Here is a 24,927-nt window from a genome sequence, read left to right on the forward strand (position 1 = left end):
TCTGAGCTTTAAGTACTTGTTCAGCTTGAGTAGCAACCATAGAAGCATGTTTGCTAGTGAGTTTAAGTTCACCTTTAACTCTAGCTATATAATCATTCAAGTGTCCTATCATATAAGCATTATTCTTCACATGTCTACCAACATAATCATTGAAATTTGCTTGTTATTCATGAAATCATCAAATTCATCTAAGCATGGACTATGAAATTTAGTAGATGGGATTTCATCTTTATCATATCTATAGAGAGAATTTACCTTCACTACCTGTGTCGGGTTATTAAGACCATGTATTTCTTCAATAGGAGGTAAATTCTTAACGTCTTCAGCTTTAATACCTTTCTCTTTCAATGATTTCTTTGCCTCTTGCATATCTTCAGGACCGAGAAATAGAACACCTCTCTTCTTCGGAGTAGGTTTAGGAATAGGCTCAGGAGTTGGCTCAATTAGTTCAGGAATTGCCTCAGGAATTGGCTCAGGAATTGGCTCAGGAAGAGTCCAATTATTCTCATTAGTCAACATATTGTTCAATAATAATTCAGCTTCGTCGACTGTTCTTTCCCTGAAAACACAACTAGCACAACTATCCAAGTGGTCCTTCGAAGCATCAGTTAGTCCATTATAGAAGATATCAAGTATTTCATTTTTCTTAAGTGGATGATCAGGCAAAGCATTAAGTAATCGGAGAAGCCTCCCCCAAGCTTGTGGGAGACTCTCTTCTTTGATTTGCACAAAATTATATATTTCCCGCAAGGTAGCTTGTTTCTTATGAGCAGGAAAATATTTAGCAGAGAAGTAATAAATCATATCCTGGGGGCTACGCACACAACCAGGATCAAGAGAATTAAACCAAGTCTTAGCATTACCCTTTAATGAGAACGGAAATATCTTAAGTATGTAATAATAGCGAGACGTCTCATCATTAGTAAACAGAGTGGCTATATCATTTAACTTGGTGAGATGTGCCACAATAGTTTCAGATTCAGTGCCATGGAAAGGATCAGATTCAACTGAAGTAATAATCTCAGGATCAATAAAGAATTCATATTCCTTATCAGTAACAAAGATAGGTGAAGTGGCAAAAGCAGGGTCATGTTTCATTTTGGCATTTAAAGTCTTTTGTTTTAGCTTAGCTAACAATTTCTTAAGATCTGATCTATCATTGCAAGCAAGAAAATCTCTAGTAGTTTCTTCATCCATAACAGAACCCTCAGTAACAACAGGCAATTCATAGTCGTTCGGAGAACTTTCATCATCACTATCATCAATAATTTCATTCTCTCTAGCCCTAGCAAGTTGTTCATCAAGAAATTCACCTAATGGCAAAGTAGTATCACGCACAGAAGTAGTTTCATCATAAGTATCATGCATAGCAGAAGTGGCATCATCAATAACATGCGACATATCAGAATTCATAGCAGTAGCAGGTTTAGATGTCGCAAGCTAATTCATAACAGAAGGAGAATCTAGTGCAGAGCTAGATAGCAGTTCCTTACCTCCCCTCGTAGTTGAGGGATAGATTTTAGGTTTTGCGTCTTTCAAGTTCTTCATAGTGATCAACAGATTTAAATCCCAAGTGACTCAGAGAATAGAGCTATGATCCCTGGCAACGGCACCAGAAATTAGTCTTGATAACCCACACGTGTAGGGGATCGCAACAGCTTTCGAGGGTAGAGTATTCAACCCAAATTTATTGATTCGACACAAGGGGAGCCAAAGAATATTCTTGAGTATTAGCAGTTGAGTTATCAACTCAACCACACCTGGATAACTTAGTATCTGCAGCAAAGTATTTAGTAGCAAAGTAGTATGATAGTAATGGTAATAGTGGTAAAGATAAAGATAGCAAAAGTAATATTTTTGGGGTTTTGTAGTGATTGTAACAATAGCAACGGAAAAGTAAATAAGCGAAGGACAGTATATGAAAAGCTCGTAGGCAATGGATCAGTGATGGATAATTATGTTGGATGTGATTCCTCATGTAATAGCTATAACATAGGGTGACACAGAACTAGCTCCAATTCATCAATGTAATGTAGGCATGTATTCTGAATATAGTCATACGTGCTTATGGAAAAGAACTTGCATGACATCTTTTGTCCTACCCTCCCGTGGCAGCGGGGTCCTAGCGGAAACTAAGGGATATTAAGGCCTCCTTTTAATAGAGAACTGGACCAAAGCATTAACACATAGTGAATACATGAACTCCTCAAACTACGGTCATCACCGAGAAGTATCCCGATTATTGTCACTTCGGGGTTGTCGGATCATAACACATAATAGGTGACTATAGACTTGCAAGATAGGATCAAGAACACACATATATTCATGAAAACATAATAGGTTCAGATCTGAAATCATGGCACTTGGCCCCTAGTGACAAGCATTAAGCATAGCAAAGTCATAGCAACATCAATCTCACAACATAGTGGATACTAGGGATCAAACCCTAACAAAACTAACTTGATTACATGGTAAATCTCATCCAACCCATCACCGTCCAGCAAGCCTACGATGGAATTACTCACCCACGGTGGTGAGCATCATGAAATTGGTAATGGAGGATGGTTGATGATGACGATGGCGACGAATCCCCCTCTCCGGAGCCCCAAACGGACTCCAGATCAGCCCTCCCAAGAGAGATTAGGGCTTGGCGGCGGCTCCGTATCATAAAACGCGATGAAACTTCCTCTATGATTTTTTCTCCGCGAGACGGAATATATGGAGTTGGAGTTGAGGTCGGCGGAGCTGCACGGGGCCCACGAGATAGGGGCGCGCCCAGAGGGGGTGGGCGCGCCCCCACCCTCATGGACAGGGTGTGGGCCCCCTGGTCTTGATTCTTTCGCCAGTATTTTTTATATTTTCTGAAACTTATCTCCGAGGATTTTCAGGTCATTCCGAGAACTTTTGTTTTCTACACATGAAACAACATCATGGTAATTCTGCTGAAAACAGCGTCAGTCCGGGTTAGTTTCATTCAAATCATGCAAGTTAGAGTCCAAAACAAGGGCAAAAGTGTTTGAAAAAGTAGAAACGTTGGAGACATATCAGCCCCCCCTCCCAATCCCAATCTGAATTGGGAAGGGGGCGCCCCCCCCCCCTTTCCTTCCTCCCTCCTTCCTCTTCCTTCCCTCTCCCTCTCCAAGTAGGAAAAGGAGGAGTCCTACGCCCGGTGGGAGTAGGACTCCCCCCCTTGGGCGCGCCTCCTCCTCCTGGCCGACCCCTCCTCTCCTCCTTTATATACGGAGGAGGGGAGCACCCCATAGACACAACAATTGATCCCTTGGATCTCTTAGCCATGTGCGGTGCCCCCCTCCACCATAGTCCACCTCGATAATATCACAGCGGTGCTTAGGCGAAGCCCTGCGTCGGTAGAAGATCATCATCGTCACCACGCCGTCGTGCTGATGGAACTCTCCCTCGACACTCGGCTGGATCGGAGTTCGAGGGACATCATCGAGCTGAACGTGTGCAAGAACTCGGAGGTTCCGTGCTTTCGGTGCTTGATAGGTCAGGCCGTGAAGACGTACGACTACATCAACCGCGTTGTGCTAATGCTTCCGCTTTTGGTCTACGAGGGTACGTGGACAACACTCTCCCCTGTCGTTGCTATGCATCACCATGATCTTGCGTGTGCATAGGAATTTTTTTCAAATTACTGCGTTACCCAACAGTATGATGATATTTCCTTATGTTTATGAATAAAGATAGTCCTTGGATGCTATCAATGATGTGTATCAGCAAGTATACGACTTGTTTGTGGGACTATACATTGTATGTTTACTGTCTTAAAAGGTCCCTAGTCGAAAGGGTTGTGTGGACGCGCAGCAGACTAGGCTAGCATATGACACAGTCGATGGCTTGGTCTCACTAGCCATGGAGCATTGGATGCGAACCGGATAATATGGACTCGGAAGGATCTGGTCAGATTTGACGTAGTCGGATCCGAGTCGAGATAAGGTCCAAGTCGGACAGACCCAACTACGAGGCGCAGCGATATGTCATCTGTGAGTCTCTAGTACAACATACGTTCTATACCCTAAGACCTGGGCTAGCACATGTACTCGGGATGGTGACAAACCTGCTTTGGGCCGACCAAATGCTACTCCATGACTGGGTAGTTACAAAGGTAGGTTTCAGGCTTGTCTAGACCCATGTTGCGAGACATGGTCGAGCAAGATGGGATTTGCCCCTCCGACCAGGAGAGATATACTCAGGGGCCCTCGTGTGATCCGACCAGGATAAGCATGGACATGCGACAAAGATTATGAGATAATACGGTTTGTGGTCGGCATCACTGGAACGAGAAAGAGGTCGGGCTAGCACAAGGATGACAAACTCGCCTTGAGCCCGACAACATATATCATATGGCAAAGGGAACATAATTGTGATGTACATGTTCACCTAACCAGCTTCATTGTCTACTTGGTGGTTGGCATGCCTTGCTGGAGGCCGCTACCAGCCAAGCAGGTCGGAGGTGATCCGACCTGCGACCAAGCCGACTTGAACCTAAGGGGTCACGCGCTTAAGGGAAGGAACCTGTGAGGCCTGATCCGACTCCACAAGTCATATATGATCCTACTCGGACTCGGATCCCAGCCGAACAGATTTTGGACTTTAGGGTCCATGCGGGGCCCAAATGTTGAGCCCACGACGGACGCCTATATATAGTAGAGGTACGGCACACTCATGCGGTTGATCACTTCGGTGTTGTCACTAGGGTTTGCATGTGTTGCAAATAGTCACCTCCACTCGCTGTCGACTGTGTGATCGGACCTAGCAGTCTGCCACACGGTGTTCCTCCTGCACGAGCGGATACCATGAGAGGTGGTGCACTTGCGCCGCTCCAGCAAACCTGTACGTGGGATCCGACGACCGGCTTTTCGAGGGAGATCAGACGAGGAGGAGACGATTCATGCGGATGCGCTGCCCCAACTCTTCTTCCGCTTCATGGCACTGCATGTCTGGTGGTAGCGATCTACGACCCATCTCCCATAGCATGTTCTTGGTTGTTCTGCGCATAGGAAAATTTAAATTTGCAGTCGACGCACCCTACCATGGAACCCAACATTTAGAAGCAAGATGGGATAACAAAATAACTATGGAAAAGGAAATACTTTGACGACACAACAACAACGCCCACTTGACGACCCAACAGTAGCCCACGCAAGTGGGAAGCATGCATGCAACGCCAACACATAGGGCAACAAGGTGCATGACCAAAATAATAGTAGGAGACAAATGTCATGCAGTTCAGATGGCGGCAGAGCAAATCCTCGCATTGGCTCTAGCGTTGACCTACCCGAGGCGGAAATTCCCCATGGCGATGATGCGAGCTAGAGATTAGAGACGGTGAGGCGCTAACGACCGCAGCAAGTACGAGGTCGATGCGGTAGCCGCGGGCTCAACGCGCCAGTGGATTGGGCGGGCTTGATGATTCGGTGGGTTGCATGAGCTAAAGGCTGATAACACCGACATATGGGCCCATGAAAACAAAGACATCACACCATCGCGACTCGAGTTCTCCTTCGACACGCAAAGAGGAGATGGGGGTCGAGGCAAAATTTCGTGTTTTGACCCTTTTCACATAGTTTATCAGGATGTGACCCCGGTCTGATTTTTTCATGATTTGACCTTTTTGTTACCGCCGCAGGCCCTGGCGGTAGCTTTACACAGGCTACCGCCACCCTCCCTGGCGGTAGGTGCCTTGACAGCGTCTAGCTGTTAACGGCCACTGAAACATGGCAAAGGGACCTACCGCCGCCGACCCTGGAGGTAGGCTTTGACATCCTACCGCCAAGAACTCGGGCGGTAGGGTCCTGGATAAGGTTGTGAGTGGTGGGGGTTGTGCTCCCCCACCCACTCATTCATCCCCATTCCCCATTTTCACTCATTCGAGCTCAAGGTATCTTCTCCCCTCTTCTGCTTGTGATTTGTCCGGTGGATCTAAAGCACTTTCATCACCCAAGGTACCTTCCTTCACCCCCCTTCATTTGGTTGGTTGGAATCATGTATTTTGATCATTTTGTTGCAAACCCTAGTTCATCGTTTTGTTGTGGTGAAATCAATGTATATGATGCATTTAGGGTAATGTTTGTGCTTTGACAATGTATTGTGTGCCTAGCATTGTTCGGCTACTAAGAACTATCATTTAGGGTTTTGTTAGGGTCATGGCTAGGGTTGCGGTTATGGTTATGTTTAAGTAAATGCTTATGACAAACGTTATACTAGTTACCTCTCGAATTGTAGCTCGATCTAGTTCTGGGGTTATAGTTTTGCTTTGGATGACCGTCATAGTAATCCCTCGACTAGTAGGATGGGATCAATCATATTTGTTGAGACTTCTGCGGAGGCGGCGGTGAAGCGTGAATGTGTAGTCATTGAGGAAAAGATGGACCCGTGGGTCAAAGTCGTCGATGCGTTGAATGCGGCTTATAGAGAATTTTCAAAGTATTATGTGTCCAAGTGCGATGATGAAAAAGTTAAGTTATACCAAGCTAAAGAGAAAAACATAAGCAATCTCAAGAAGGAAGAGAAAATTCATAGATGTGCTCTAGCAAGGCAAATTGCATTGTGTGGAACAAGGGATGAAGTGCATGAGTGAGAACTTTGTGTATTAGGTCATTCTAAATAAGTTATGCTTTTTGTTTGTCTTGTATCATTTGATCTAAGTTTTTGTTTGTTCCATTTCATGTAGCATGGAAAACAGGACCCCCGACGTTGCAAATATTATATGAGAAGTGTGAAGGAGAACGATGCCGTAGGATGCTGAGGGAGCTTCAAAATTGGATTAAGAGTTGTGAAGAGACAAACGAGGCTATGAGTGATTTCAACAAGTATGTGTTTTGTGAGTTCCCTGAAGAGCTCGAGAGATAAAAATGGAAGATAGTTAAAGAGTTGCAGGAGAAGGAAGATGAGTGTAGATGGACTTTGGCAATGGAGATAGGATTCTCCGTAAGCATTGATGAATTTGAGGAGGTGGACATGGCAAAGCCCGGGAAGATCATTGGATGGGCAATCAAACAAGGAGTGTCGGAGAATCCAAACCGGCGTGCTTGATGGGCCAGGTCCCGTGAGACAAAGGGTTCGATGATCCATTGGGCGGGTTCTGCCGAGTTTGAACCAAAGCCTAATCGAAAGCGTGCGGAACAAATCAAATGTATTAATATGATTAAGGCATACTTTTCGTGTTATTAGGGGCTCCTTTTCGGGTAGATGTCATTTGAAAATGTTCAGGAGGATATTTCCCGGTGTAGAACACTTGTCATTTTAATAATCGACATTTGAACCAATGCTCTAAGTCAGTTAAATTTGGTAGATGGAACTTGATGTAATGAACTTGATGTTGTGATGTTATTTCTGCAAAAAAAGAAAGATAAGGGAAGTGGCATGTTGGGTGGCCACCTTACTGCCATCAACCATGGCGGTAGGTTGACCAACCCTACTGCCAATTCATGTGGTGGTAGGGTTTTTTGCCTGGGAATCTTTCTGTGACCGAAAACGGCAAACCACTGGCGGTAGGTTGTGAGAACCTACCGCCAGGAGGCTTGGCGGTAGGGTCCTGGAGTTTTACCAGACACCTTGCTGTGACCGCAAATGGCAAATTCCTAGCGGTAGGGTGTGAGAACCTACCGCCAGGGCGCTTGGCAGTAGGGTCCTGGGGGTTTTGCATTTTTGCAAGTTTTAGTGCTTGTTTTTTCCTAAAGTTTTATCACAACAAGGATACAGTATAGTAAGAGCCTAAAATATGCACAGGTTGTATTTTGAAGTATGTCTAGCATCTGGATGAATTGTGCTCTTTCTTCACATGAAAGTATACTCATATTGACAGATAAACTTACGAAAACACTGAATTTGATAGCACATAGTTTCGTATTCATTGAGAACATAATCGAAAGGCACAAGGCCTTAGAAAAGGCACATAGTTTCATTATTCATTAGAGCACGCAGACATCTTTAGTATTTTAGCCCTGGCCATGGAGATAGAAACGACAGTGGATCCACTGGTTCAGGCGGAGGAGGAACGCTGGTCGCATCCGATCGTTCAAGCACTCCCACATTGCCTTGCCTGCTCAAGTTTTTGCCTCCGTCCTTCCCCAGTTGATGATGTCGAAAGCCGATGCACTTGGGGACGGCATCCTAACTCTCTCCTCCTCATTGCTCTCGAAGTAGATTCTCCGGCCCAAATTGTGCAGCTCCCAGTTGGAGTGCTACTTGGCAGCTTCAATGCACCTTTCCCGGTGGGTACGGGAGATAGTTGGATCTGCCTCCATCTCCGCCTTCACCCTCTTCCACTCCTTCACGCTCAGCGACCAACACTTTACATCGTCGAGGATCCGCTCTGCCCTCTTGTGCCACTGCACTGCCCTCGTCGCCTCTAGGACCTCATCTGAGACAGATCCCACCGACTGAAGTAGCTCGGGGAAGGCCTCGTACACATCAACATGCATCATCACATCTAAATAAAATCCACCAACAGTTTTACATATCAAACTAATTTGACTCAAACTAAATCATTCATAAGCTAAAAAACCTAAATCAAGTACAAAAGGGGAGTGATTTGACTCAAACTAATAGGAGGGATCGGAGGAGCTTACGGTTCTCGTGTCGGGGCCATCTCGATCCGCAAAATCGATGAAGGAATGAATAAGATCCGAGGTGGGAGTGGAGGAGATGAGAGAGAGGGGCGAGAGGAAGAATAATGGGCGGCTGAGTGGGGGGATAGGGGGCGGGACGAGCGGCCCGTGGCATATAAAAAGGCCCTCGTCCTATTGCCAGAGGGTACAGCGGTAGGATTAGACAACCTACCGCCAGGAACCCTGGCGGTAGGGTGCGAAAAGGAGGGGGGCGACGGCCGTTTGTGATGCTGACATGGACTAGTTTCCTACCCCCGGGCCCCGTGATGGTAGGCTATGTAAGCCTACCGCCGAGCCCTCTGGCAGTAGGAAAAAGGGTCAGATTTCAAAAAAAAAATCAAACAGGGGTTAAATCCCGAATTTAGACCAGAAAAAGGTCAAAACACAAAAAATTTCCGGAGGCCGGTACCGAGAAGGGAGATTTGGGAACGACAGTTGAGCTCAGGCAAGACACGGACCGACGACAAGGCCAGGAGAACAGATGTGGGAATATGATGCCAGCCGAGATCTGTCGCACATGATGGTGGAGCGGTAACCCGCTTGGATGTCGGAAGCAACTTTTTATACAGTATCATATTATTGTGTGCACTGTACCTGAACACGTGTTTAATTCTCGAAGCCTAAAAAAATCAAAAAGAGAAGAAACGGGTGTGATCCATAAGAAAGATATTAGTTTGTGAAGAATTATTCAAACTGGTGGTTGCCTGAATAAATACGAGTTGTTTGACCGTAAAACACTCAGGGGAAAATGGGAAAAGGAAAAAAGTGGAAGCTAATTTGAGCTCTGTTTCTTTGTGTGTACCAAGCTTCTAGGATGTCATCTCAGCGTGAAAATTTGCACAAACCTAGTAGAAGTGTCTCCATGCGTTGTTCTACCGTAAACCACTCAGAGGGAAATGGGAAAGGGAAAAAAAGAGGAAGCTAATTTGAGCTCTAACTTTTTTTAGTTTTTTGGCACCGAGCTTCTCGGATGTCATCTTAGCGTGAAAATTGCGCAAACCTAGTAGAAGCATCTCTTGTCTTTGATGTGTAGAAAACCAGTTTTTTTAAGAAATTGTTTGTATTTTTATTTCCGAATATACCATTCATATGAAAAATATTATTTGCATAGGTAACTACCGTCTGTACCATTTTTTGTAAGTGTGTTTACATTATTTTTCAAAATATTGTTTGCACGGAGTACTTTTTACATGCAGGTACTATTTAAGAAAAAAGGTTTCCCCCGCTTTGTATTACAAAGCAACCAACCGATACATCCGACAATAGAGGCTGGGGCGGAAGCAGCACAAACACGCCCAAAAGAAAGGAAAGAGAAAAAGAAAAGAAACAAATGCCGATACGACGGATCGACAAAAACGACGAAGCCTCGTGACCACTGCGTCCACCGGAGATCGCCCACCAAGTCCGAGATTCCAAAGTGCCGGTACCCAACAACACCTCCAAGAAGGGACGTGACGATGACGACGCTCCTGCCAAGGGTTTCCCCCGGTACACGGCGAGGAGAGAGGAAGGGTAGCCCCGACGCCCTCTAGGAAGGTCCGGCGGCATCCTCAGGCGCCACCTCGTCGGTGTCAGCCATGCCAACAGAGATTTCTTCCGATCCCAGCCTCTACCTCAGGCACTCCGGAGCTCGCCACCAGACCGACCACCACCCTGCGCCAACACGGACACGAAGCTTCCCATGCTGTCTCACCACGGCACCGCGAAGATGGTCTGCACAACGGAGAAGAGGAGCCGGCACTAGGGCAACAGCACCGTTGGCATACGGGAGGGCCCCACCTCCACCGTCCACGCCGGTAGCCGACCGGACGCCATGGCAGGAGCCTACCGGGCCCGTGGCCCCACAGGCCCGGTCGGGCCCTCAAAGGCCCGGACAGCTCCCGCCTCCGCTCAGCAGCTGGTACACCGTCGGCGTCGCTGTCCCAGTCCAAGCCGCTCCCCTGCCTTCTCATACAGAGAGCGTCGCGGTCGCGCCGGAGCCGACCCGCAAGGACCCAGAAGGGACCCTACGGGCCCAGATCTGGGCCGGGGACGCGCCCCCGGCCGGCCAGCACCACCGAACCACCCCGCTGCCAAGAGACGGCACCACCACGGCGAGCACCGCCGGCCTCCACACCAGGACGCCGGACCGCCACCGACCAAGGCGCACCGCCGCCGGCCATCACCGCCCGAGCAGGGAAGGACCGCGAGCGGGGAAGGGCAAGCCCACCGCCGCCAGCATCACGCGACCGAGGACGGGCGGCGCAGGCTGACGGCGGCGGGAGGAGGGATGGACGCGGGGAGGGGCTGGAGGCGCGCGGAGGAAGGGCCCCCGGCGGCCTCGCTCGGGGAGGCAGCGCGGGGGTACAAGGGCGCAGAGGAGGGGTTGGGGGAGGAGAAGGGGAACGGGGGGAGGAGGGGGCTGGCAGCTCCGGCGGGCTCCGGCCGCCACCGCCGCGGCTCCGCGCGGGGGAGCCGGCAGCGGCGGGGAAACCCTAGGAAGCGGGGGAGCGGGATGCAGGTACTGTTCACACTCACGCATTGTTATTAGGAACTGTTCATTTGAATGTACTGTTCACAACACTATTGTTTACTGCTCCGTGTCAGTCAGCGAAGAGCTGTCTTCCACAATTGCGCACGCACAGGAGGAGCCCCTGCTTAGCCGCTTTAAATATCATATATACTAGACAATTCCCCGCGCATTGCTGCGGGAATATATGATTAAAAATTAACACTAATGATTTTACGGCTATAAAATGACAATTTTGATGATTAACGTGTTCTTTTGGTCACATGGAAATAATTTTTGAGTTCAGAGGAAAGAATACACTACCATAAAAATTAACTATCCAGCAAATTAAATGACTTTCCAGTCATCCGGATTCCATCAACAACGGTAGTTTCCAAATGCAGCAGGCCCGGAATGGCACTTTCCATGAAAAATAGTTTATTGATATCTCCTTTAACAATCTCCATCTCTCCCATTATTAAGATGCCTCTTCTTCATGAAAGCCAAAGGAAGTTCCAGCATTGCAAGGCAGATCAACAATCCTATGAAAGGTACAACAATATTGCCTTAAAACAAATCATATGTGTCGCCAAAGAGATACCCTATCGGTTTCATATATCTGTCATGATAGCAGGTGGGTGCCGATACATTGAATAACATCCATGGAGGAGTCAACATATTTATGTAACTTTTCGATGTAGCCAAATAAAGTCAAATCGGTAAGGATGACCTATTCTTGTGTTAGTAGGTGGAAGATATCGTTACCTTGCAAATAAAGTCCAGAATGAACAATGAAGTTTACTAATCAAATCAGGAAGCTTTTATAACTGGGTGATGATTGTATCAGACAGATATAAAGCTAGCCACAGCCTCGGTTACACCTTCATCTATAGTGCAGACATGAAGTAGTTTTCCAGCACAAAGCACCATTTCGAGTCAATGATATACTTGACGTAGTGATAAATGACAAAACAGGAGCGTACTTTTAATATGTAATCTAGGTCTTGATCTGTTTAGACGGTAATATAGATCGAGAAAGTTTGTTACTACAATATCAACACATTAGTAATATCTTTTTAATTTATATGTAACCCTTTCTATCTTTGCTATTTAAACCTAAATTCGTGATCCACTCCTTTCTATCTTTGCTATTTCAAATGAAATTCACAATAAGACCAAAGTCCTTACCCACTTTATGACAAAGAGAAGGCTCTGCAAGTTTAAAAAATATATAATGCTCTCAAACATATGGGAAATAATCATATTGGTATGCATCTTTAGTTGTACCATGATACATCATATGTCCTTTTGGGATCAACAATGCAAGACAAAGCGTGATTAACTGTATGTGACCTCGCCAACATGAAACGATCTAGCTTAGAGCAAAGGAGGGGATACCAAGTAGTGGTGGGAGACGATGAGAACGATGCAACTCCAAAAAGGGATAGTGTAGCCTGTAACGGGGGCGCCTGAGGTCATTTGAGATCCGGCGGCGGCGTCGTGTTGGGAAGTCGTCCTTGAATCGGAGTCATCACACTTGGAGGTGGCCGGGGCGGCCGGTGCTGGGTGCGTGTAGGCTGCAAGGGAGGCATCTTGGTCCGGACGCCGGTGTTATTCCTCTCGCCGATGGACTTGGCCGGCTCACATGGAATTGTGGGGGGCGGCAGGCTGCGTGCCTAACTCTAGCCGGTGAGAAAGAAGCTCGGCAGATGGCAGCAGCGGTGATCCCGCACCAGATCTAGCTGGGGCTGCCTTGGCGAACTCCGCGCACAGTGGAGCCCTGGAGGTTGCGGCCTATGCGGATTTGCGATGCGAAGAGCTCTCCTTGTGGCATCTATTAGATGGACTCGTCGGTTATTGAAGCCTGGAGGTCACGTAGAAGGGGAAACAATCGGTAGCTTCATAAATCACACGATTTCTTTGAGATTCCTTTTATTCTTTTTCTAGAAAGCTGAGGTGTCAAATCTGTTTTCGTGGAACACTGCATGTTGATAAATCTTGATGTGAAGGATTGCCAGTGGTAGTGGGAACTGAATTGTTGATGTGGCATGGATGCTGATGTGGACATTGTGCATGTTAAGAAAATTAGAATTAATGGGGATCAACTTCTTAAGAATGTTAGATGTATGGAGATATCCAAATGTCGCATGATATTGCAAATCGCTCACAAGCGCCCTACATGGGCAGGCCCATTTTCATTTGTGTGGCCTTTGTATAGGCTTTCCTTTCTTTTTGTCTTTTTAGCTTTATACTAATTATTTTTTCTAATTTTTACTGTACATTGTAGGAAAAACCCCCACAAATCTTCCATTTTATTAAAATGAATAGAACCTATATACAAGAGTTACAGGATACCTTGGCCAAAAGAGAAGAAAAACAGAAAAACTTACAAATGCCCCTCTAAGGTAGCAAAAAAAGAGGCCTGTCTAAGAAGTGCATCTTGAACCAACAAAGAAATACTATCATGAATGGAGTAATTCCTCCATCTTGCAAAGTCTGGCCTTCCCTGCATGAAAATGTTTGCATTTCTTATGAGCCAAATATTCCACCAAGCAATAAAAGCTACCTCTGCAAAAGAAAGGCTTGCCAAAATCTTGTTTGGCCTAGACTATAATGTCCCTCATTTCCTGCCCCGTGGGCCAATTGATTTGTAGATTATTATGTATACTTACACTAAAGTTACATTGGAAAAATAGGTGCTTTCTGTCCTCCATGGCTCTAGTTGGGCAAGTCATACAGTGAGTACCATCATAAACCATCATGTTATTCTCTACAACATATCTTTAGGGTTTTGCTTATCCATGATTAACAACCATGCAAAAACTTTAATGTTGAGAAAGTAAGCACTCTTCTAGATCCAATTAAGGGCTTGGAAAAAACAAATTGGTGTATCAACATATAATAGCTCTTAGCTCTATAAACACCATAACCTTGCTTCCAATGACATTAATCAGCCTAATTGATGCAAACTATGATCCAGTAGTAGATTTTATAGGTAATAGAATTTAGCAAAAGCCCGCTCAGATAGGGGCAAATGAAACAAAATGGTTTTGTCCTCACAGTCAAACACCTCCTCAACAGACAAAGACCCATCCACACCATATGAAAATAATGTCTTTTAAACCTCTCTTGTAGTGGAATATCATGCTCCCACAACTTCCACCAACCTGACCAGAATAGAACAAAATCCCCTTGGTGAACTTCCCTTTTTATTTTATTTTTATTTTTTTGCTTTTATTTATTTTATACTTTTTTGTTTCTCCCCTTTTCATTTCTTTTATAAAGAAATAAAATTACTTTTTTAAATACAAGAATGCTTTGCTTAAGGACATGAACCATTTCAAAATTAGACAAATACTTTTAAAAAAATAGACAAACACTCTTGATAATACGGACATTTAGTAAAATAAAAGGCGTGAGAACTTACATTTTTTAAAATACATGATTAGTTAGGGGAAAACTATTTTAAGAAAACTATATGAAAATTTTGTAAAAATACAAAAGCTTTTTAACTACAGGGACAATTTTTCAAAATAAGTGAACACATATTTTAAAATACAAAAACATATTTTACAAGTACAAGAAATTTAATTTTTTATATTTTTTATAATAGACAAATATTTTAGTTCTTCCATTATTGAATTAACTATAATTTATATATATATATATATATATTTAGCAAAAAATCTAAATAAAAGAAAATTTTGCACGTGGGTGCCAACCGAAAGTTTCATGGCCTTGAGCCATGTGGGCGATGGGGTTGGTCATCAGCATGAAAGTTGATTTAATTGGCTACCCCCTCCGGACAATCGTGCTAAAATTAATGTTGATGCTTCACTTGCAAGAGCGGGGGTTGTAAGTGCAATATGTCATGACCAAACAGGTACCTTACAGGGGGCTCATATGTTTGGCTATCAGGGAGGCCTTGCCTTTGGTCGAGGACATGTATATACACTGGATTTTCGTGGCATCCGATTTCAAGGTCGTCATTGAAGCTATAAAGGAAGGCGACACTGTAACTTATGAAGTTGTGGCGCATGAAATAACAGAACGGTCCTCTACTTTTAATTCTTGTAATTTAGCCTAGTTTAGAACCTCGAATGCCGAGGCTCACAATCTTACAAAGCATGCACTATCATTAGGGGTGGCCGCCATGCTTATTTAGGCAACCCGGGGATCTTTTTTTCATCCCTATAAACATTATGTCGACCTAATAAAGATTTGCGATATTGCCACAAAAAGTTGATGCAATTGGTGAAAGGTCATATGGAGTATATGTTTCTTCAAGCGAGTGCAGGAGAGCCTTGGGTTTGTTCCTCCCATGATTGTCACAACCTTTTATTTCCGGCACTAGTAGAAGGTTGACTTAGCGGGCTCCCTTGTTGGTCTGTGTTTGCGTCATTTTATGGCTTTTTGGAGATAGCTCCTATTTGGCGTCTTAAGCGTCCGATTAAGGCTATTTCTCAAAGCAGCACCACCCCACAGCCCCCTCACACATTCGATTCTAAACAGGCTGACCCATGGAGCGCGCGAGACGGAAGATTCCTCCTCGGTTTTGTAAAGCTTCCAGAAGCTTCCCGGTTTGGTTTTGGAAAGCTTACGTACCTGTTTGTTTTGTTTTCTGGATTGGGTTTTTTATTCGATTTCATTTTCTTTTCTTTTCTTTTTCCATTTATTGTTCTTTATATTTTTTCTTTCTTTTTCTTCTTTTTGTTCTATTCCTTTCCTTTTCATTTTATATGCGTGGACTTTTTCAAATTCGAAACTTTCCTCAAATTCAGAATTTTTCCAAATTCTTGAACTTTTTTCAAACACATTAACCTTTTTTCAATCTAGTGCACTTTTTTCAAATGCAAATATATATTCAAATTCACAAACTTTTTCCAAATTTATGATTTGTTTTCAAACTCCGCAAACTTTTTTAAAAATCCTTCAACTATTTCCAAATCTGTCAACTTCATTTTCAAGATCGATTAACCTTTCAATTGCGTGATTTTTTTTAATTATGATTTGTTTCAAAATTGATGAATTTGTTTTCAAATCCTCAAATCTTATTTTAAAATTGATGAACTTTTTTCAAATGCTCGATTTTTTCTCAAATCCGCAGAAGGCGCCGTTTAGCAGGTCTCCTTTTGGCACACATTCGATGGAGAGTGGGGTAGGTTGTGTGTGTTTCGATATTTGAGAATGGGCTTGACACTTGTTGTATATTCTTTCATTCGTTTTTTCGTAATTAATTGAGCTACAATTTTCTTCTTAATTAATGAAAGGCGCAATGCTCTTACTATGTGTTTTAACAACAACAAAAAACTAAATCTTGTCACTCAAATGAGAATTCATAAGATCGAATAAAAGAAAACAAAGGGTCAGGCATGTTTCAGGGCAAGCCCTTTTTAGCGTGCTTGATTTTCGGATGATTCTATTGTCTGCCCGCATTGCCCAAAAAGCAAAACGTCCATAGTTTGGCTACAAAGACACCTCCTGATCAGGGCTGGACCGCATTGGATGGCTCGTCATAGTGTGCTGCAGTCTACCAAATCGTGGGGCAGTCTGATTGTGTTAATCCTCTGGAACTAAGGAGTACGTCCAAGGAAAGATCCAGTTGTCTTTACATGAATCTAGATCAACAGGTTGATCCTGTGGAACCGGCACACGTTGTGCTATGGACGTACACCATGATCAGAATAGATAAGCTCGTGCATTGTCCTGTTCAGGTGTACGATTCAATCAAGTATACCATTTAGTTGTTGTGGATCGTAACAAACCAAGTACGCTAAAGAAGGTTCCTCTGCACAGAACATTCCTAGTGGCACTATTAAACTTGAAGTCTTGTTTGCTTTCACATCAATCCTTGAGTATGGGATATCCAACGGAACACCTTTCTGAATCAGTACGGGGTCGATTTGTACTACGCGCCGCCGGTACATTAATGCCAGGATGTCGTGCACATAATTAACATGCACACTCACCTGGTTTTTTTTTTCTTCTCATGGAAGGTGTCGATCTTTTTTTTTTCTAACATAGTACATGCAGATACTCATACATACGCATACACACTCATCCTATAAATGCACACACCCTATGAGCACCTCCGAGCAGCACATCATCTTGAGTTATTGACGAAGTCGCCCCAGATGCCTTCATAGTCGATAAGAACGTATCCTCCCACTGAACGCACATCATCCCGAAATAAATCCAGACAAATGCGAGCACCAACATCAAGTCTAGGACTTTAACCTGGTGAGTTGGTGATACCACTACTCTTCTAACCATCCAACCACATGCTGGTTCGCAGTGTCGATCTTGTTAAACCGTTGGGTTTAGGTCCAACGCCACACTCTTTATTTGTTCACCGCGTGGCTCTCTTATCCATCCTCACCATCGCCGCGGCCCTTACCATCCCGATGATATCCCCACTCTTGTTATCGCATGCATGTCGATTGCCGCCCCGCCTTGCAATCCACCACATATACCATACTTCCGTTGTGTTATTGTGCATAAAACTAAGACATGGGTCCAATGTTGAATGACAAACATGACATCACCGCCGCTGCTCTTGTGTCCCTAGAAGCTTCGCCTCATGACCCTAACCACCTTAGAGAGGTAAATCCCCCCTCCGCTATGTTACTGTCACCTAATCATCAGTGATTCTGTGACACTTTTTTGGAGGACGTATCGGGAGACAGGACATGTCGAGCGAACCGGCACGCCGCCTCGAGGTCACTTGGTGATTTTCGGGAGCGAAAATACTAGACAGACGACACTCCATGCACGATGCATGCACGATTTACAATCAGATGGATGTGAAGCACTTTATTCCCTGATTCAATGGCTGGATGTGGAGCGTCGTTCATGCATCGTCCAAAAACGTCGTGTGTATAGCAGCTCTCTTTCGGGAGCAAGGTTCGTACAGCTTCATATTTTTTGACCTGCGAGGGTGCTCTGCTCCACGAAGCCGGCTTCTCGGAGCTGCGGCGTTCGGGCCTGCTCCATGCGCGGAGCCGATGAAGCTGGGAGAGAAGTTTCGAAAGGGGCCTTAGTATGTCTATGGTGGTTTTAGATATTAGTTTCCTCGAATAAAAAAATTGTTGTTTTGTTCGCACAAATATTTTTTCCCTATATGTTTGTCTACATAGTTATTATTTGAATGAGCTCAGAAAATAAACTTTAAACTTTTTTTTAAAGTAATCCTATACCCTGTACTTACTGATCCTAGACAATTCCTACCCTAAATACATTTGCCACACCAGGAAAAAGGATGACCCCGAAACAATCATCGGCTACTCTCATTGATACTGCGAATCCACGTGTCATATTCATCTCTCCTCTCTCTCTCCATTCTGAATACAGTATAATTTTTGGCACGTGACAACAACCCATTATGTGCCGCTAGGATTACAATCTTGGTAGATTAGGAAAGAATTGTCACATACATTGATTTGGTTATTTTATGACAAGATCGGATCTCTTTAAGCCAGTGCATTTCAGCGACCGATCTTCTTAAAAATGACCTCATGGAAGATGCCGATCTTCTTACAAATGAGCTCGTGGAAGATGCACTCTAGACTACACCTCATGCCATGCAGTATAGTATAAATCAGCGCGTGGAACTTTAAACTGCTGCACACATTTTTTTCATGATAATACGTGTCTCATGCATATCATAAAGAACAAAGTACAAGTCACGTGAAGACCGACATGACAAAACTGAAAAGATAGCAGAACATCTCCGAGCTTGACACAAACGCCCATCACCTGCCTTCGGCACCACCACAACAGCCACGAAGAAAAGAATGACGGATCACCTCCTCACCCGAGCTCGATGCGGCTCCATCGCTGATATGCAGCTTTGCGGACCTTCAAGGTGGCTCACCAAAAGTGAAGTCATTGCCGTTGAACGAATCAGACCAGGGCAACACCCCGGACACGCCATCGTACTCCAGATCTGGCACCCCAACACGACTAAGACGCCGAAGGAGGAAACCATACCTGCCATCCACGAACCACGAAGCCAGCACACGTTTCGTCTTTCGGATGACGTCGATGCAGACCACAATCTGCATCCGCTCCTGGACTACCTCCCAAGCTCCGCGTCGACGTTGGAGCAAACGTCGTCGCAACGGCGGAGCCCGAGGACACAGATCCACCACGAGGATGCCGCTGCTGCCACGCCATTATTGCTTGAATAGACTGATTTTCAAATCCATCCCCAACCATAGGACTGATGGCCTCGTCCGAGAAGGATCCAAAAAATCTTTATTCAGCGCCATCATTGTCGCCGAAGCCAAAACGATGAACAACCTAAAAACCTAAACTATAAGGGAGTAAAAATGATCCACGCATGTGGATCCGTCGACCCCTCTCATCACCGACGACCGAGATCGTCGGTGAAGGGGAGCCGCCGGAGGACGGCGCTGAAAGATGGCCTCTCCTGGCGTCGGCTAAGGGCCAGGGACCAGAGAAAAACGATCTCCTGCACACATTATTTGATCGCTACCAGTACACATGGTATACCGAGATGACTACAGTTTACCAGTAGCAAATCTTCGGCAGGCTATATATACACAGCAGGCACGAGGTGCACGGCCGCAGCAGTCCGGCACAATCACGCTTAACCAACGGGCTACGCGGAGCGCATCCTTGTAAGCATCCAAAAATGGAGGCGACCCTGTCCCCAAAGCCTCACTTCGTGGTCATCCCATGGCCAACCACCAGCCACATCATCCCCATCGTCGACATCGGCTGCCTCCTCGCCCTGCACGGCGCCGCGGTCACCATCCTCACGACGCCCGCCAGCGCGCAGCTCGTCCAGAGCCGCGTGGACCGTGTCGGCGCCCAGGGCAACTCTGCCGGAATCGAGGTCTCCGTGATCCCGTACCCGTCCGCCGAGGCCGGGCTGCCGGAGGGGTGCGAGAGGCTGGACCACGTCCCCTCGCCCGACTTGGTGCCCAGGTTCTTCGACGCCACCACGCGATTCGGCGACGCAGTGGCACGGCACTGCCGACTCATGAAGTCGCCGCGGCGTCCGACCTGCATCATCGCCGGAATGTGCAACACGTGGGCGAGTGACATCGCGCGTGAGCTCGGCGCGCCCTGCTATATCTTCCAAGGCTTCTCCGCGTTCGCGTTGCTGTGCTGCGAGTACCTGCACACGCACAAGCCGCACGAGGCGGTCGCGTCGCTGGACGAGCTCTTCGACGTCCCGGTCCTGCCGCCCTTCGATTGCAAGTTCGCGAGGAGGCAGCTTCCGCTGCAGTTCCTACCGTCCTGCTCCATCGACGAGGAGAGTCTGCAAGAGCTCCGCGAGTTCGAGTTGGCCGTCGACGGCATCGTGGTGAACAGCTTCGAAGAACTCGAGCACGGTTCCGCGGCGCGCCTCGCGGCTGCCACCGGCAAAACTGTGCTCGCCGTCGGCCCTGTCTCCCTGTGCCACGTGCCTGCTCTGGACGTCTCAGATGATGCAACGCGGTGCATGGCGTGGCTGGACGCCAAGAAGGCCAAGTCCGTGCTGTACGTCAGCTTCGGCAGCGCCGGGCGCATGCCCCCGGCGCAGCTCATGGAGCTCGGCAAGGCGCTCGTGTCGTGCCCCTGGCCTGTCCTGTGGGTCATCAAGGGCGCCGACGCGTTGCCCGACGATGTCAAGAAGTGGTTACAGGAGAACACGGACGCCGACGGCGTCACGGACAGCCAGTGCCTTGCGGTGCGCGGCTGGGCGCCGCAGGTACCCATCCTGTCGCACCCGGCCGTGGCGGGCTTCATGACACACTGCGGATGGGGCTCCACGCTGGAGAGCGTCGCCGCAGGCGTGCCCATGGCCGCCTGGCCGTTCACCGCGGAGCAGTTCCTGAACGAGAAGTTGATCGTGAACGTGCTCGGGATCGGCGTCTCCGTCGGCGTGACCAAGCCCACGGAGGGCGTGCTGACGCGTGGCAGCGGCGGGGTGAAGGCCGAGGTCGGGATGGAACAGGTGAAGACTGCCTTGGAGAAGCTCATGGACGGAGGAGCCGAAGGGGAAGATAGGATTAGGAAGGTTCAGGAGCTGAAGGCGAAAGCGAAGGCTGCTTTGGAGAACGGCGGGTCGTCGTGCATGAATCTGGACAAGCTGGTCCAATCCGTCGTCTGAAAATTAGCGCAGCATGTCGGCCCAGAATAAATTCTGCTGCTTTCGCTCATTGATGGACATATTGGGGCTGTTTCTTGCTTGATTGGAAGATCAAGACTATGTTGCAACTGTTGTTTAGCTGCAACTGTGTCTCATGCCAACTCAGTCTACAAGTCTCTTGTTTAGCGCTGCCTGCCTCGTAAAAAAAGATAACGAAGCCGGCAGGTGCTCTACCATTTGAATAAGGAAAGTCTAGAGAATGTTTACAAGATAGCTGCTTCGAGAACCGACAGAAAAATCACACAAAGATTTGTGGCCAGTGGTGACCTCGTTGGTGTCAAATATAGAAAGAAAATATACATCAGATTTGTGGCAGCTCGTTAATGATCCACAAGATTGGCTACTTGCCTACTTCTAGAACCGACAAAATACAAGTGTCTAGTTTTCTCTCCTTCCAAACGTTCCACAGGATGATGCATAGATAGCAATGGGCATTTGAAGACTTTTCTTCTTCTTTGCATGGCTTGAAATGAGCTTGCTCTAAATTTAAAAAAAATCAACAAAGAAAATATATTAATGACGTCATATGTAACTGACAAAGATTATGTTTTGAAGTTCATTATAAACTATCCCTTATTTTGATCCTGTCAGAATTTTAGGAAACTAATTCTGGTTGTTAAGGAAACTAATTATCTTCAAAAGGATTTTTTTCCTGCTACTCCCTCGGAAAAGAATTTTATTAGACCAGGTCTCACGGATTAGCAGCTGAGACACATCCTGATGGATGACACGTGGCATTCACAAATCACAAAGCATCTACCCTACCCCCACCTGAAATCGAGGGGGGGGGGAGAGATTAGATACTTTGTGATTTATGAATGCTACGTGTCATCCATGAGGGCGGGTCTCACCTGCTAATTGTGAGACCTAGTCTCATATAATTTTTTCCCTACTCCCTCCGTTTCTTTATGTAAGGTGTATTATTTTTGACACGGTGATCAAGTCACACAATTTTAGAGAAGTTATGACGAAATTACCCTTGGAAAATCTGTTGCTTAGTGACAAGTACATCAATTAGTCTAGGAAAATAAGAGGTACATGCAGTCAAGAGAGATATACTTCCCTTATTTTGCTACAAGGAGAGATAAAGACAATCAAGAGAGAGATACTTTCCTATTTTTTTAGAGGGCTAATAAGGGAATTATGAGGAGTTAAAAGAGATGCACCTTACATTGTGAAATTTTATCAAAAAGCATATACACTTTATATAAAGGAGTGGAGTATATACTAGTTTGCCGACTAAACGCTTCCATTAAAATTCCAGTTTACTTCCCATCAAACAGAAATTTGCTTCTATCTAATCTAAACAAAAATTCATTTTTAAATGGTTCTCTTTTGGTTACACCAAATTTATGCTTCCACCAATCAAAGCTTGAGCATCCTTGTTTAATGAAATTTGCTTCAACGCGTGTTCTTAATGCAACAAGTTTATACTTCCCTCGACCGAAGAATGAGCATCCCTGGTTATGAAATTTGCTCCAGTTTAATAAATTTTGTGGTATGCTTTCAATGCAATGGAATTATGCTTCGCTAGTTATAACTTATAAGTGTATCATGTAACTATATGATATATGTTTCAACAACATTATGAAATTGATTCCATAGAGTGGAGAACTGCTTCGAACAAAATACTAGTAACTCGTTTCCACCGAAGAGATTTTTTTATCTTTTTTACTTTTAACATGATGCATGCTTATAATGAACCAGGATGAGTTTCCAATGAAATAAAGTTGCTTCTGACGAAATGCTAATTTGCTTCCATGAACAAACAACACATATAGGTAATTACATATGTTTTCATTGCTTGGGACAATTGGTTTCTACTTGGGCCACGATGTAGCCCCTCAAGCTGAGGGCAGCGAGCACGATGCCTATGACTTGCCTCGTGTGGCGATTGGAGTCTCCCGATCGTCACGAGCTATGCGCATCATGCAACAATGAAGCTTCAACGAAAGGAGATGGGGAGGCGTTGACCCGAGGTGGTGCCGGCAAAGCACCTCAATGAGTCCATCTCCGAGGAAGAGTGCTACGGTGCAAGGATAATTCTGGGCACCATGGTGGACGAAGAGATCAATGGTGAAGTGGATTGGAAGCATGAGGAGCAGGTATCGAATCTGGCTGCACTGGTGGAGAAAACAACAACAACATCGTAGGTGGATGGCGTGCTCGGTCGTGAGGTCGGAAAGGAAAATGGACCAGAGATGGAGGTTCTAATGGGGCAAGGGACTTCCCTGATATATCTCAGCTGTGGGATAAAATATAAATCGATGGCATAGGAGTGGTCTAACGGTTGATTCCTATAAGACTATTGGTAGGAAGTGTTTTCCTTTTAGAAAGAGCCACAAATGACTCAGGCATCGCATGATCCCACTCGGGTGGCTTGGTAACGGATTTAACCAAGTAGCCAACTCATTACTAGTGGTTGTTGGTTGGATTGAAGACAAGACAACTATTTGAGGGTGTTCATTTATGCTAACTAACTGAGATCTATTTTTCTAATGTGATCCAATCATTTTTATAGACAAAACATCAATGCTAACTAACACGAGTCCAGTTTTGTATACACGTGAACCGTGTTTGAACTAGGTAAACCAACAATCGGACTTGAGACCGATGATTATCGCCAGATGCAGCACACGAGGTTTACCAGGCACCATGGTAAAGTTATCAGGTTGCTCATGCTAAAATCAGGTTGCTCATGTTATAGTTATCAGTCTGCCAATGCTAAAGTTATCAGGAGGCACATGCTAAAGTTACCAGATTGCTCATACTACAGTTACAACACACATCGTCACTTCATCCTCAACTAGTCTCTATTAATTCTGCAACTCATATTTCGAGTTACTAATCTTAGTAACCGAACAAGTATCAAATACCCAGGGGTTACTACGAGCACTAGTAAGGTACACATCAATAACATGTATATTAAATATACCTTTGTTCACTTTACCATCCTTCTTATTCGCCAAATATTTGGGGTAATTCCGCTTCCAGTGACCATTTCCTTTGCAGTAGAAGCACTCAGTTTCAGGCTTAGGTCGAGCTTTGGGCTTCTTCACGCGAGTGAAAACTTGCTTGCCATTCTTCTTGAAGTTCCCTTTCTTTCCCTTTGCCCTTTTTCTTGAAACTAGTGGTCTTGTTAAACATCAACACTTGATGCTCTTTCTTGATCTCTACCTTCATCAATTTCAGCATCACAAAGAGCTCGGGAATCGCTTTTGTCAACCTTGCATATTATAGTTCATCACGAAGTTCTAGTAACTTGGTGATGATGACTAGAGAACTCTGTCAGTCACTATCTTATCTTGGAAGATTAACTCCCACTTGATTCAAGCGATTGTAGTACCCAGACATTCTAAGCACATGCTCACTAGCTGAGCTATTCTCCTCCATCTTTTAGGCGAAGTACTTGTCAGAGGTCTCATACCTCTCGACACGGGCATGAGTCTGAAATACCAATTTCATCTCTTGGAACATCTCATATGCTCCATGGTGTTCAAAACATTTTTGAATTCACGGTTCTAAGCCATAAAGCATGGTGCATTAAACTATCAAGTAGTCATCATTTTGAGCTAGCCAAAACGTTCATAACGTCTGCATCTGCTCCTGCAATAGGTATGTCACCTAGCAGTGCATCAAGGACA

The 24,927-nt window shown here is 45.5% G+C and overlaps 1 protein-coding gene across 1 annotated transcript; it reads left to right on the plus strand.

The window, feature by feature from the left end:
* Nucleotides 1–19,660: 19,660 nt before the first annotated feature.
* LOC119364962 (UDP-glycosyltransferase 73D1-like) lies at nt 19,661–21,601 on the plus strand. The gene has a single exon (XM_037630536.1). The coding sequence runs from the start codon at nt 19,778–19,780 to the stop codon at nt 21,242–21,244; it is 1,467 nt and encodes a 488-aa protein (XP_037486433.1). The 5' UTR covers nt 19,661–19,777; the 3' UTR covers nt 21,245–21,601.
* The last annotated feature ends 3,326 nt before the right edge of the window (nt 21,602–24,927 follow it).

The sequence above is a fragment of the Triticum dicoccoides genome, chromosome 2B (assembly GCF_002162155.2).
Source record: "Triticum dicoccoides isolate Atlit2015 ecotype Zavitan chromosome 2B, WEW_v2.0, whole genome shotgun sequence".
Taxonomy (NCBI): Eukaryota; Viridiplantae; Streptophyta; class Magnoliopsida; order Poales; family Poaceae; genus Triticum; species Triticum dicoccoides.